This window comes from Ruditapes philippinarum, unplaced genomic scaffold (genome assembly GCF_026571515.1).
Source record: "Ruditapes philippinarum isolate M1 unplaced genomic scaffold, ASM2657151v2 ctg12671_1_1_1_1, whole genome shotgun sequence".
In the NCBI taxonomy this organism is placed as follows: Eukaryota; Metazoa; Mollusca; class Bivalvia; order Venerida; family Veneridae; genus Ruditapes; species Ruditapes philippinarum.
The window spans coordinates 1-15,768 of record NW_026856066.1 but is presented as its reverse complement, the minus strand read 5'-3'; the positions used below and the strand labels follow the sequence as shown (position 1 = coordinate 15,768).

The window sequence follows — 15,768 nt, the reverse complement described above, 5'->3', positions numbered from 1 at the left end:
CATTTCCCGGTTTCATAGCGTATTTTTCATCGTCAGGGCCCTTTTATTTTTATAATTAATGAGTTTTTGTTGCAAAACAAAAATAAACCCTACGATAGGTCAATCAAAATACTTGCAATCAAAAGCACGTTAAATTTTTGGTTTTAAAAAATAATTTTCATCCCTAAAAAAATATGTCGTGCATTTTGTTTTACATTTTTTTTTTAATAAACGCATCATGATAAAAAAAAATTTAATAAGTATATAGAAAAAGTATCTTTTATGTTCAAAGGGCTTTGCATTTGAAGTCAAAACTATTTATCCCAAAAATCCACCAAAGTTCTGTCTTAATATCTTTCTCTGACATAAAGTAAAATGTGAAAGTTTATCTTTCAATAAAAGAAAAATTACAAAACGTCATTTTGGACATCCATTATTCTCCTTTGCCAATTTCGCGAACCGTTTTGCTCTTGTAGTAATTTGACGATATCAAATTACAATTTGATCAAACAATAAAATCTGTAGTAATTTCATGACTTTTATAATAATAAAAAAAAAGCAAACAGTACGGATTACAATCCATTAAGTTTATAAAGTACTTTTACTTTTATACATCATATTGACTTGCATTGAATATAAAAATCAATCATGCCAAAAAAATAAAAAAGACAATTTTACTTCCAATATTATGCACAATGGGAGTTAAAGTTTAATAATCGAGTATATTTGTTTGTTTAAGAAGATTTCATTTTTTTAATTTTCCCAAAAACCTTTAAAAGTCTTTATAAAAATTTACAAAGGGGGAAAAACCCAAAAATTTAGGGCTAAAAATTAAAGCTTTTTGGGGCAATATATCAGGTTCTATTTCTTAATTTTGAAAATTAAAAAGTTCATCCCTTTAGTTCTTGTTTAGATAAATTGGGAATAATATTTAATCTATCCAAAGTTAAAAACCCCGGAAATTTTTCCCTAAAAATTTATGCAAAAAAAAAAATGTTTGTGTCAAAATCTCTTAATTTTTAAGGATCCCCTTCTTTCTTTTGAAGTTGGGGAAATTTGATCCCCCATCAATATTTTTTGGAGGAATCCCCCAAAAAAAAAACCTGCCTATTATTTTTTAATATACACTTGTTTTAAACAATTTTTGTTTTTTGCTTTTATCTTTTTAATAATCCCCCCTCAAAAAGAGAAATTTTAAATTTATAAAAAAAAAGGCTTTACTTTTAAATTTTTAAAAAAAAAAATTATAAATTTAGATATCTTAAAATTTCATTTTTTTTTTTTAATTTTTTAAATTTCCCACCCCCTTTCCTTTTTCAGCCCCCCCTCTCCCTTTTTTTTCCTTTAAATAAATGAAAAACTCGCCCTAAATCAGTTTTTCCCTTTTTGGGTTGTATAAAATGAAACAATTAAATAAATTTTAAATGCTAAATCCTTGTTCCCTTTTAATCAATTTTTTAAAAAATAATTTTCCATTTTACTTATGCCGGGGGAAGTGACCCAAACCCCATTTTTGACGGGCCCCATAAATGTGTTTGGGATTTACAGAACTGCCCCTTCTTTGATGGTGTTTTAAAATTTTAAAAAATACCCTTTGTTTAAACGAAAAGGTTTAAAAAGGACTCCCGCCCGAAAATTTTGGCCCAGTCCTAAAGAAAAAACCTACTCGAAATATTGTTAATTTCCATAGTATCGGTTAAAGAAAACTTCTTTTCACGTTGTTTCAATGAATACTTTCCAAATATTGTTATACTTAAACAATCCCTTTATTCCAAATCACGGTTAAACTACTATATCTAATTATACGGTAGATTTGGCAAAAATATAAACGCCTATTATTAAGAGTTTTGTACTTCTTCAAACAAAGCGTTATCATAACACGCGCGTCATACGTATCAATGCGTTTGAATACATTGTGAATATTTGCTTTATTTATCACTTCAACTGTTATTTATTTTTAAAACTCGGGTATAAGATTTATGACTTAAATATATATATTATCCGCTTTAAAGTGTATGTTTAAATAATTTCTTATTATCAGTACAAACAAAAACGGTATAATTATGTTCTTTATCTTTCTTTTTGCTGTTTATATATATTTGACGTAAACATGTTATTTAATACCATAAAAATATCGTAGAAGGAATAATAATGTTTTATTTTCATGCCATAAATTCACCATTAAGCGCCAATTTACATGATAAGACTGTATTGATTCTAATAAATATTTGCATTTAAAGTATTAAACACAAGATTAAAGATCCAGTAAAGCTACATAAGAGATCAACATAATGTATGATAAATAAAAACATGTCTGGTATACATTTAATTCATATTCATCTATTCAAAATAAATTACACAAACGAAAAAACACATGCAGTTTCCGTTTTTATTTACAGCGATACTCTGAAACCAAGGGAAATAACTCGAACACATTTTAAAAAGAATTGACTGTAGAGTTACTTCCAAATTCGATCCTTAAGCTGTAATTATTATAGGGATCGTTACCAGTATATCACCGATAAACAAAAACATAATTTAATCAGCATGCTTAAATGTATTCATAGGATAACAGATAGGATCTCAGAATAAAATTTAAAGTCGTATGCTATGGGTGCATATAATTGTCTCGTTCCCGAGACTTAGTAACTTGTGGCCACGACATAGTTTTTCGTGTGTACCACTTAGTAACACGTGGCCACGACATAGTATCTCGTGCGCTCCACTTAGTAACTCGTGGCCACGACATAGTATATCATGCGCACCACTTAATTATCTCGTGCACATCACTTAAAAACTCGTGACCACGACATAGTATCTCGTGTGCACCACTAAGTAACTCGTGGTCACGATATAGTATCTCATGCGCACCACTTAATTATCTCGTGCACATCACTTAGTAACTCGTGACCACGACATAGAATCTCGTGCGCACCACTTAATCATCTCGTGTACATCACTTTGTAACTCTTGGCCAACACATAGTATCTCGTACGCACGTCATAGAAACTCGTAAGCACGACATAGTATCTCGTGTGTACCACTTAGTAACTCGTAGCCACGACATAGTATCTCATGCGCACCACTTAATTATCTCGTGCACATCACTTAGTAACTCGTGATCACGACATAGTATCTCGTGCTCACCACTTAGTAACACGTGGCCACGACATAGAATCTCATGCGCACCACTTAGTAACTCGTGGCCACGATATAGTATCTCATGCGCACCACTTAATTATCTCGTGCACATCACTTAGTAACTCGTGATCACGACATAGTATCTAATGCGCACCACTTAGTTATCTCGTGCACATCACTTTGTAACTCTTGGCCACGACATAGTATCTCGTGCGCACGATAAAGAAACTTGTGACCACGGCATAGTATCTCGTGCGCACGACTTTATAATCTCGTAGCCGCGACTTAGTATCTCGTGCGCACCACTTAATAATCTTGTAGCCCCGACTTAGTTACTCTTGACCACGACACAGTATCTCGTGCGCACGATTTTATAATCTCGTAGCCACGACTTAGTAACTCGTGGCCACGACATAGTATCTCACACATTATCTCAGTAATTAAAACACACAAATGTCACCTCTGTGCCATCGTAGTTGTCATATTTTTCAATCAGTAAAATTTAAAATGAAACAGTTTTAATAAAAGTTTATAATCGTATTGTTACAGGAAAGTATATAAATTAGAAGTTTCAAATATGAAAAGAAGGGACATTGTCAAAACATTTTTTTTTCTGACGTAAAGCTATAAAGTTACAGGGACATTAAACCTTAGACTATATTGTTAATCACATAAATGACTTTGATGTAGGCCAAGCCTCAAACCTGTCTCAAACAAAGTTTCAGTATACATGTTCATACGACACTGCAACTTTGTTTGAGGTGAATGAATTAAGATTTAAGATAACTTCCTTGTTCAGTCAGTTTTGACTATACTGATATTGAAGTTATCTGAACTTGATAACTATAAAGTCCTTTATACATCTAACCTATCTATCTGTGCCCCTTTACGTTCAATGTTTCCTACGTAGTTCGAATGACCTTATGATAACTAGGACAAATGACATGAATATAACACCCGCAAAATTAAATGAAATTGACTTTTTATAAAATGTAAACTTTTTAATCATATGAAAGCGGAAATTATGTTGTTCAGAAAATAGAATAAAGATATTGAATAGGCTAAAATTAACAGCAGATCGACCTATGTCGGTTTAAACTCATAAACTTTATACTCTATTAATCTACTTTATACCGTACGTTATCTACTTACATAAACAACTGTACTCGTTTGATTATAAACATTTTCATTACTGCATTGAAATGGATACTTTACCAATTATATTAGCTGTCGTGCTAGCAACAACTCTAGCTATTGGCTCGATATCGTTATTGTCAGGACACAAAAATGTGGTCAATTCTGCTGGACAATGTCCCTGCAGTGAAGCCAAGTTTTGTGAGAGGATAAAGGATACAACTAGGAAGGAAGTATGTGGATTTTTTGTTTTTGTTTTTTTTTATTTTTTTATTTTTTCTTCTTGATATACTTTTCGTTACATGAGATATTTAGAAAACTCGTTATTAAAATAAGAACCACTTTAACCCAAGAGTACCATCCAGTAAAATTTCAGTGTACGCAGTTCAATCGCATGGGACGTTCGCATATTTGAACGTATCTATATGTACGATCGTTTTGCATGCTGATAAACACGCATTCGGGTCGCTATAAGGCCGACCTAGCAGTTTCGAGACGTCATTGTGTTTCTTCCTTGATTGCATCGCGCATCATCTGTGCTCATAGGGACAGTACTTTAGGAAATATGTCTCAGTTTTGAGTACAGTTTGCAGACAGAATTAAGCGCTCGTTTTTATTTTGTGTATATATCTTGTTATTATCATGCACTTGACTTCCCATTTTGTATTAGAGGGCAATAGTGCGAAGCGAGTAAGAATCTAATTTACTGTACTCTAGAAACTACCTTTTATTAATTAATTTCGAAATATCTTTAAAACAAATGATAACAAGTCCGACAAGTAATATTTTACTTAAAGCAGAATTTCACGAACAGAACATCAAGTAACACAATTGTATATATTTGATGACATCTCTGAGACCTTACTAAGACAACATAAAAAAGAGTTTTATTCCTGAAAAAGTTTTCGCGTCAATTTTATATTGACTGTATTCAATTTTTCATTTTCTATTTTAAGATATTTGTATTTTCCCTCAATGCTAAACAAGATAATTGGAAGTTTTACAATTGGGACAAAGTCACGACAGTGGTGATGGTCGGTTATTTTGACATACAACTTGTTTGTTGGGCACATAAGTACGGCGCAAGGGCTATCATTATTGGTAAGTTTTGCCATTTTGAAACATTATATGCATAGCGTAACCTTTAAGCAACATTTACTGTATCCAGTTTGTATTTTTATTTACTGGCATTTTTGACTACACTTACGGAGACAATAAACGAATATGTTTGTATATTTTTATAAACAAAAATTGACTTTTAAATGCTATCTATTTTTGCTGACGAGGCTTGTGAAATATATTTATAAATATATTAGCGATTTTAAGTGTCAAGTTTTTTTTCAATAATCTAATAGTGAATTATCGAAATATTCTGCTATTTCAAGTAGGATTTTTCCGTTAAGTAAAGATTTTGTGTATTCGTCATTAGCCCAAAAGGAAATATTTCAACACACAATAATTGTATTGAAGATTTTTTTTTATTTCGTTCTTGAAAAAAAAAATGACCAAATGTTAATCATGATTAAACAATACAGGAAAAGTTGAGACATCTGTGCTTCCTAACCAAACTGCTCGATCACAGTGGGTACAAAAACAGTTAGATTTTGTAGATAAGAATTACCTTGACGGAATCAACTTTGATTACGAGCGTGCAATATTATATAATCAGACTCAACTTCGCAATGGATACACAGATCTTGTGAGGGAAACAAGACAAGCTTTTAGAGAAAAGTTCCCATCTTCTATGGTAAAGTATCTTTTCCTTAGCAAGTTAAAAACTAAACATTATCCTGTTTAAAATGTAAATACCATTTTATATGATCACTAAAATTTATTTCTTTTTCTTGAACACAAGGAGCATCTGTGACTGGGTGGTTTAGGCATTTGACTAAAAACAATTTGCCCCTCAATATGCGCAATGCACAATGCTCGAATGCACAATAATTCTTCGATCTATATCAAAGTTGTAAGAAGTTCTCCCATCAAGCTAGACATGCTGCAAATTTTAACTATTGTGAAGTAAATAGATATTTTACAGCTTCTATTATAGTTTTACCATAACAGCATTGCGGCTAATAATATTCAAACGCAAAATCAGAACAGAATAATTGTACATCATTCAATTAAGTTAAACTTCAATTGGAAATGCACATTTCGTTTCGTATAAAATTAAAGACATTATGTATAGTTGTAACAAACTTAATATTCGGTAGTCTAAGAGTTAAAAATCTTTTAGTACGAAAACGTAGTATAAGCTAGACATTTTAACATATCTGCCGGTTCAAAACTTCAATAAAGATCTTTTATGGTCAATGATTAATTATATAAAAGGGTTTTTCTACAGTAAGACGTGATTCAAAAAAATATATAATGAACGCATTTTAATGTTCATGAATAAACAAGTCTGTTACATGTTTAAACAGAAAGATTAATTGGTCGGCTTTATTGTGACATCGAAAATACCAGAATTTTTTCAAAATAACTGTTATTTTTCAAAATAACTTTGTTATTTTAATAGCCCAATGACATCTCCCACTATCACCTTGAGTTTGTAACATTTGGTAACATTACCGTAGATATTTAGACTGATGCATAAACAATAGCTGTCACCAATATTTAATTACGCAGACATATAACAAATATATAGTAATAGTCTCCTGATGCAACCTCATGCCATGTCGTTATTTAGTATATCCATAAACATAAATAACCTTTTACACAAATTACCATAACTAGCTACATTTGCATTTACATCACTGTCGTATGAGGCTAACATAATTTCAATAAAAAGAACATGAACCATTCTTTTTAGGGAAAATAGCTAAATATCCTTTGGTATTGCGAATATGTGCTTAAAGTGATTTCTAGTCTAAATACTCAACATACTGTTGCGTTGGGTGCTCACTAAGAGATAGCTGGTGTCAAAAAAACACCAACATATTACCATATAATTATTTATTATAATTATACATAATTATAAATTTAAAGTGAATACTGATCAGCCAGAGATAACTAGACAAGAAATTCCTCTGTAGTTTCTTGGGTCAGAAATTGAAATGCTTTTACTAAAATAATAATATTTTATGATAGTGATGTTGGAATCATGCAATGCTTCTTCTTTTACTGATATTGCGATCCTTGTTTAACTTGTCTATTTGTCTCTTTTTTAACTTTAAGATTAGTGTTGATGTGGCGTGGTCTCCTGCTGGAATAGATTCACGTTACTACGACTTTGTGGGACTATCAGAAGCTTCTGACTATTTCTTTGTTATGGCATACGACGAACAAAGCCAAATACTAGGTGAATGTATTGCTTATGCCAATAGCGGATTATATAGAACAATGGAAGGTATGATTTTTTTGTGAAAATCTTACGACGACCTTATACTTATTGTATTTATAACTAAAAAAATGAAACAACTACTACTCAAATGTTGATGATCATTCATGCTAAACTGTTTACATTTTCTCACAAATGGTTATCCAGTTATTGATGAAAACCTTTGAAAAATGATCTCCCTATAAAATAAATCTTTCGCACGTAATAGCAAAGGTTAGGACAGTACACTTAATCTATATGCATAGAAAATGTACAGTAGACAGTTTATAAGAATTGCCAAATGGATGAAATTGTACGCTCAGTTAGTTGTTACTTGTCAGTGTTATAGTAAACATTATGTTATTATTCTGATGAGGTATAATACATGTTTATTATATTTCTGATAACAGGCGTTAATGAATACTTAGAAATTGGAATACCGTCTGACAAGCTTATTCTCGGAGTGCCTTGGTACGGCTACTATTACCCATGCTTGACATTAACCAAGGTATGATTTTATCATTTGACATATCATTTTTTGGTTTCATTTCTTTCTTCGCTAATTCAATCACAAACAAGATGCAAACTTTAAATAGAAGCATATAATACACGTCAATGTCTACAGAAGATACCTGTCTGCAGAAGATCCTATGTCTTAGCAAATGTGTTTGTTTATGTTGACCTCAACATTGTTTGATGACGACACTGATAAATTATTTGATTATTGTTTCATCTTAGTTCAAAAAGTAAGCGACATTTTGAAAGGGCGAGGTCCCTGGAAATAAATGAAAGCATAGTTTTAAATTGCAGTCTCGTTTTTAATGAATCTGTACATAAGTGCAATATCTATCAAGTCTCCAAGCTCCGCCAAAAGCAAAGTTAACATAGAAACTTTCTTTCATCGATACAAATTCCTTGAACTACATGTTATAAGCATGAGAAATAATATTTCAGGCTGACAAATGCTACTTAAAGAAGGTTCCATTTCGTGGTGTTAATTGCAGTGATGCAGCGGGACGTGAATTGAATTACTACACTATAATACAGCTACTAAAAAACTCTACAAGTGGACGTATATTTGAAAAATCTACAATGACACCTTACTTTAATTACAAGGTACACTTCCATAATGTTATAACATTTTTTTGCAACTGTTAAGATAACGAAAATGCAATGACATCATTTGTATCTGATATAACTTCTTCTTTTATTTGACAAATGACAACGACTCCTTTATTTTGCAAATGCGATGTACCTTATATAGATAAAGTATTGATTCGGGAAACTGTTGATCAAAATCACATAATATTTACATTTTGCTTCTTTTATGAAGAAGAATAATTTCACATTCATCACTACTCTATCCAGGTGATGTGCATCTAACATGCTAAGTTTTAAAGCTCACATTTAGCTCATTTTAGTACATATTTATTCATTTCTGACGCATAAAATGCCTTCAATTGGTGCATTATTTTCAATACGTTACATTATGTGGTAATCAATGATTTTGCTTGCAACTTATTTAGTGTATTTAATTTACTTGCATTTTAGAATATTTCGTCAGGCATTATGCATCAGATACGTTATGACGATCCACAAAGTTTAGGATATAAATATACGTTTGCAATAGATGAACACTTGCGAGGTGTAGGGATGTGGAACACGGAGTGTGTGAATTACACAAGCGGAAAACATGACGACGTCATTGCTGTAAAAGAAATGTGGGGCGCCCTACCAGATTACGAAAAATAACACCTGCAGACAATTATGAAGTGTACTGAAATAATCATCAATGAACTAATATATACATTTTAACATTTTTCTTGACTGAATTAAAAAAATGATTGATAATTTGTAGATAGATGTTCGTATAAATGTTTATCAATTGATCAACTGATTTTTATTACGACATCACCATCGGTTAATGTACGGTTTGACGCCTTATAAGGTTGTCAAATCATAAAAAGATAATTAATTATTTTGTTTAACTACTTCACTTTTAAAGGAAAATACATAGCACTTAAATTTGGATTTCAATAAATAGTACATCAATTTTCATATGTATATGTATGTGAAATATAGAAATAAAATGCTAATTTCGGAAGCAAGTGTATTCATTAATGAAAACTTCATTAGAGAGAGGGTATTCACTCCTTCAATAGTAAGAATAGAGACTAATAATATCAAAAACACAAAATCATTTAGTGTTGATAAAAATGTATCATAATCGGCGATAAATTAAACCATCGTTGATGAATTTTTAATATGTATACAAACGTTTATTCTCTAATTTAACCGCATACACATTCTATTTATTTGTTTAAATAGTCTCTTAGGCCGCGTCTACACCTAGTCAAGTTTCTTACAAGTCACATTAAGATAGGCTAAATATATGGCCCATTCAACATGTAATCGGACACAATTTTTACTAAAATGCCTTATTAGGATTGCCCTTCGTTTATACCTTTGTCTTTGCAATACTATCATGTCTCTGTTAAATGTGTTAATAAAAAATCTGGAAAATGATGTAATTAACTAAAACCAATGGTGGAAATAAAATGTGTATATTCTTATAAAAATAAATGGAAAATGTGAGAAAAAATATTTTGAGCTTATAAGTTGATGCAAATTCTTCATTTATCACTAAATGAACAAGTGAACAACGATCATTTAAAATCCCTATATGATTATAATCCTTATTGATTGCAAAACTTATCTTTTGTTTTTGCTCTTCTGTGTATCAGTGTATCGATTTTTTTCCTTTGACCAATACATTGAAGTTTACAGGCCATGAACACTGAATCGGCAACAAACAAGTCTGAAAAAACAGCACTATCACAACTTACGGGCACATAATTTGTGTCAAACCGGTGTAATCAGTGTCTTGGTAGCCAAAATAGAACGTGTTCTAATTGTCTCACAAGAAATTATCTTCATTGATGTCACATAATTTCTCTTTAAAACCATTCAAGTAGGGTGTTTACACTATCCAATAGAAGCGAAAACAAGCTTTAGATAGGTGTAGACGGTGCCTTACTTCAACTCAATCAATCGACACTGATTAAATCTCTATCGATTAAAAGAGATTTTTAGAAAATTCTTACCGCATGCAATCACAGAAAGTTCATTTTGCATAACTGTCTTGTTACACAAGATGTTAATTGTAATAAAACGCATCGATATCTGAATTGTCATACAAATAGCCATTCGATTTAAGCATATTTAAACGTGTTAGATAACCTCCCTTTACTACATGTACATATTTTCATATCTGGATTGGTTTATGTGGAGCACAATACCTATCGTGTAATGATATTTCAACTATCTTTGCTGAAAAAGATAATGAAACCGAAAATGGACTATTTTATTGGAATGTAAATCTGTATAAATGGCCGCCATTTTAGGGAATGGTTTGGAGAATCTGTCGGATGAAACTTTTCAGTTGTTATGTTCACCCTGTAAACGCAAGGGGAGGAATAAAGAAGCGGACAAATACTGCACGGACTGTCATGAATATTACTGCTCAGAGTGTGTGAAATTCCACGAGGATATTCCAGCTCTTTCCGGACATAATATCCTAGATAAAAGTCAAGTTAAACAAGAAACAAGGGTAGGTTTACCTGTAGCACCGACGGAAAAATGCGAGAGACATAGGTTTAAACCTGTTGATTTGTATTGTCGAAATCATGTTGATGTTGGTTGTTCAACATGTATGGCAGTATATCACAGGTATAAATACTTTATTTTACAAACTAGAGTTACTTTAACTTGAAATAAGATATAATTTATAGTATTTGAATATCCTTATTAAGACTGAATGAATAAACAGTGCTTAATTTTTGTTTGCTCAGGCGTAAAACTGTACCAAGTAAGCGACGCTTTATTTAACTTCATCAAGATTTATACCTGTATATAAAAAGATGTAGTAAAATAGCCATGTAAAGTTATTAACACTGTCAATTCCATTTGCACCTAAAGATCGTAACAAAAACTTGAAACGTAACAGGATATGCTTTTGTTTTCCGAATCAATAATTTACATGTTTTGTGAAAAGAAATTAAAATAATTGAAAAAAAAATACGAACAAATCTTTGTACCAATTTTCTATTTAATGCATTTTTCCAAGGATGAAACTATTTTGTTGTTATTACCATAGGCGTTCAGTTTTGCAAACTTGCACGTCAAGGATTTATGAAATAAATATGTACTAGATTTTATGTATAATACGGCAATCGTATAAATAATTAAATCAATTCACTTCAAATACAAATAAGAATGACACTTTTAAGCTCAAATGACATTTCTATGCTATTGATGTTGTTTTCTTCCTTGTTTGTTATTGTTTCTGGCTTTGTGAAATTTGACTTTGTTTAAAGTTTAGTTAAAATTTAATTACAGTAACATTTCATGATAAAAATAGAGTAAAATGTAATATGATGGATGTTACGGTATACAACAAATTTATACACATTTGAATGTAATTGAAAAAAACGCCAACATTTTAAAACTCGGCAACAGACGGCGTTGTTCAAATAAACCAATCACAAGCACAGACAAAGAAAACACTCGAAGATCTAAACGTAGAAAACGCCAATTTGAAGAAAATGCTAGAAACTCGTATACACGAGAGGGAGCGATTGATGAAAGACAAACAAGAAGCATTGCTAAAATTAAAAGATTTCAGAAGGGAAATTGAGATGAAACTGGATAAGCATGAGCAAACAAGTATCGAACAAATTGAGAGCAAATGTAATGCCATTGCTGAGAAAAAAAATGCAGAAATAACGGTCTTAGAAACTGCACAGAAAGGTGTTGAACATGCTGAGGATAAAATGGTGTCATGTGGTGATGATAATAATATATCCCAAGCCTTTGTCTCTTCTAAAATCGGTAAAAGAGCTATTGGTGCTGCCATAAAATGTCGAGAAGAAACGGCAACAGGTAAGCATGTAATAGATTTCGAGTTCAAGAGAAGCGAAAATATATTGATCTGCCTGAATGAAACGGAAAATCTTGGTAATTTATGTCAATCCAATAAAATCTACAAACTAAAGAAAAAGAGAACATTTAATGTTAGACATCAATCTGACACACAAACATGTACAATAGTAAGTGCATGTGAACTTGGTGATGGGTCTATAATTCTTGCTGATCAAGACAATAAGAAATTGAAACGTATTGACAGCAAATTCACTTACAAAGATGTCTGTGAACTACCAGATCACCATGTCAGATTTGTACTATTAATACACATGATGTAGCTGCCATAAGAACCAATGGACAAACTGTATATTTTGTTTCTTTTCCCAAAGAACTTAGACGAACTAAAGAATTAAACATTGACCATGGAAGTTATAGTATTGCGTATGCGTTGTCCAATTTATACCTTGCTGATTCTCGTACAACTGTTTTCGTTTACGACATGAATGGTACAAAGCTTAAACATTTCACGAATGATCAGACAGGCCAGCGATTGTTTAATAATATTTACAGCATGACTGTGAGTACAGATGGTAGCAGAATCTATGTTGCTGATTATACATTTGGAATTGTTGCTCTTACAGAGGATGGTACTCTACAGGGAAAGTATAACTGTGATGAACTCAATCATGCAAGCCGAAAATGGGAATATTCTTGCCAGTGGATTTGACAATAATTGTATTTTACAGTTCACTAAGGATGGCGAGAAGCTGGGAAATGTCTTGTCATCAGATGATACAAAAGTAGGATGTAGTTCTATATTGTATCAGCAGCATAAGATGAATGAGCTAGTAGTTGGTCGACATGATGACAATATCGACATCTACGAACTCATTTGAAAACAATAGGTGCTAATGATAGTGTTAAATAGTAAAATATTTGTATTGTGGTATATAATTGTTTATTGTGAAATTCATATTTTGTTAGAAAAACAATAAGTATGAATTATCATTGATTTTGTAGCACACAATATTATGTCAAAACTTTGTAATTTGTTGAAAATAAAAAACAACATTTAACATTTATTTTTAAAGCTTATATTTATTTCAAATTCTACAACATAAATATATACAATAATCATACAATATCAATGTGTTAAATTATCGCTGCAAAATTTGAAGTGTATAAAGCTTATTATCTGCTACCCAAACCATTGTTTGAATTAAATAAAAGATTCAAAATGAACGTATTAAATATGGAAGTACACTATAAGCAAAACATGACACATAACCAAAAAGAAAATCATTGCTAAACAGATAAAATATTCATGTTTGTAAAATAACAGAGAGATTCTATGTAACAGTTATTTCGAGAATGGACCAAACGATTATGGAACAATATCATTATACCTTTGAAAATACTTCATAAAATAAAGCATTGTTTCCTTTAAATTACTAATATGCTGCATAAACGATTAAAAGAAAAGACTAATTTCAAACGATTTAAAGTGACATTTTTAGAAACAATGTACGATATTTATAACAAACAACAACAACAACATAATTTCCGTCCAAGACATTTATAAATTATTCATTTGATTCGAATCATAATTAAACTTACAAAAGCATCTATTTTAAAAACAAATGTTTATTAACATAGATTTTTTTATAAGATTTAACTATTATTAGGTGCGCAAACAAATGTTTATTTTTATTTGCACTATCAATTACATTCACTTGTGCCTTACCCCTCTCATAATCAACTGTTAGGAAAAAAAACGAAATATTTATATACTATTAACGAGAACTAATCACAGCTTTAAATTTACTGAAAACCGTTTTGTGCTATTTGTAAACGGATTGTCACATGATCATTTGTAGGTCAATGTTCAGATGCAAATATCTTAGTTTCGAAGACGAATTTTGAAGCACAAACATTATTTTACTTTAAATGAAACTATTCAAAGAAATATAAATCAAGTTGCTTTTTTAGAAAATTGGGCTTTAAGCGGTTTCAACTTTGCAAAGGTACGCACTGTTTATTAAACATGACTTTGAAAAATACAAAAACAATTTACCTGTGACAAGGAAATTATACACGCATCCGAATTGTTCGACTGTAAATATGGGAGAGAAAAAATGAAATATCACAATTTTGTATTATATTGTGTAGAGTGCAAATGATGGAAGAACCTGACGTAAAAAAATGTTGTTTTTTTTCTAGTAAGATATATCACTTTCTGCTCATTGTACTACATCAAACATATAAAAGTGTCTGATTCATCGAGTTGAATTTAAGTATTCCTTACTCGCACAAAAATTAAGTCATTTAAAGCACGCCATGAATATTACACGTTTGGTGTTCGATGCACTTTAGTAGCACGTACAAGTGTAAACAGTAGTAAGATGTAACTGAAAACATTCAATTTGATATCATATACATAAATATCATCTTATAAGATGAAAAACGTTGTGCAAGTAGAGATTGCTTATATTATAATATTACACATCATTTTTCGTTTGTTTGTTAGAAAAATATTGTGTGTGTTTTGTTTGTTACACTCTTGGAATTAGTACTACCATTAGTGTAACACATTAAAAACATTTTATATTTTTGACTAAATATTTAAGGTACAGGTGTACATGTATAATACCAAGGAAGAAAATTGAAGATCAATATAAACTTGTACCTTTATATATTAACAATTTAAAAAAAAAATACGTTTTGTATTGCAGATTAATAAATTTTGTATTTAAGAGTATACGACATATATTCTGTCAACGTAGATTTTGATAGAAGTTGGTCATATTTTGTTTTGTCTCATTGTGGGTGTAAATAGACTGAACTGTATTATGTTTATTTATAATTCATTTGGAAAAAACTGCAGTCTGAAAATTGAAACATTATATTAAAAAAGAAATCTACATAAAATATAAGTACTTTCAGAGTGGGCTATTGCTAAATAGAAATAACTCGAAAAACGACTGAAAACGACACATCCTTGTAGGTTTTCTTCCCGAAAACTATCTTTAAACTCGATATTTTATTTGATAATTCATTCACTTATTTTCTGCTTTGTAGACTGTAAACTACGCCTGTACATTAAAAATAAATGTTGCGTTTTCCTCTTTATCACAAAATCGCGCCGCTTTTGCGGCTCTGGTAAAAAACGATATTGCATATATTTTGACGTGACGCCATTTGGGTCATATTGACAGAGCGTTAAGATGAGCTTATGTATCCCGCTTGTATCCACGCATGAAAGGTCTTAAAAA

At 31.0% G+C, this 15,768-nt stretch overlaps 1 protein-coding gene across 1 annotated transcript; it reads left to right on the top strand.

The window, feature by feature from the left end:
- Positions 1-4,199: 4,199 nt before the first annotated feature.
- Positions 4,200-9,521, top strand: LOC132745311 (di-N-acetylchitobiase-like). The gene is made up of 7 exons (XM_060734201.1): positions 4,200-4,487; positions 5,211-5,355; positions 5,790-6,001; positions 7,432-7,603; positions 7,984-8,081; positions 8,528-8,689; positions 9,125-9,521. The coding sequence occupies exons 1-7, from the start codon at positions 4,323-4,325 to the stop codon at positions 9,323-9,325; spliced, it is 1,155 nt and encodes a 384-aa protein (XP_060590184.1). The 5' UTR covers positions 4,200-4,322; the 3' UTR covers positions 9,326-9,521.
- The last annotated feature ends 6,247 nt before the right edge of the window (positions 9,522-15,768 follow it).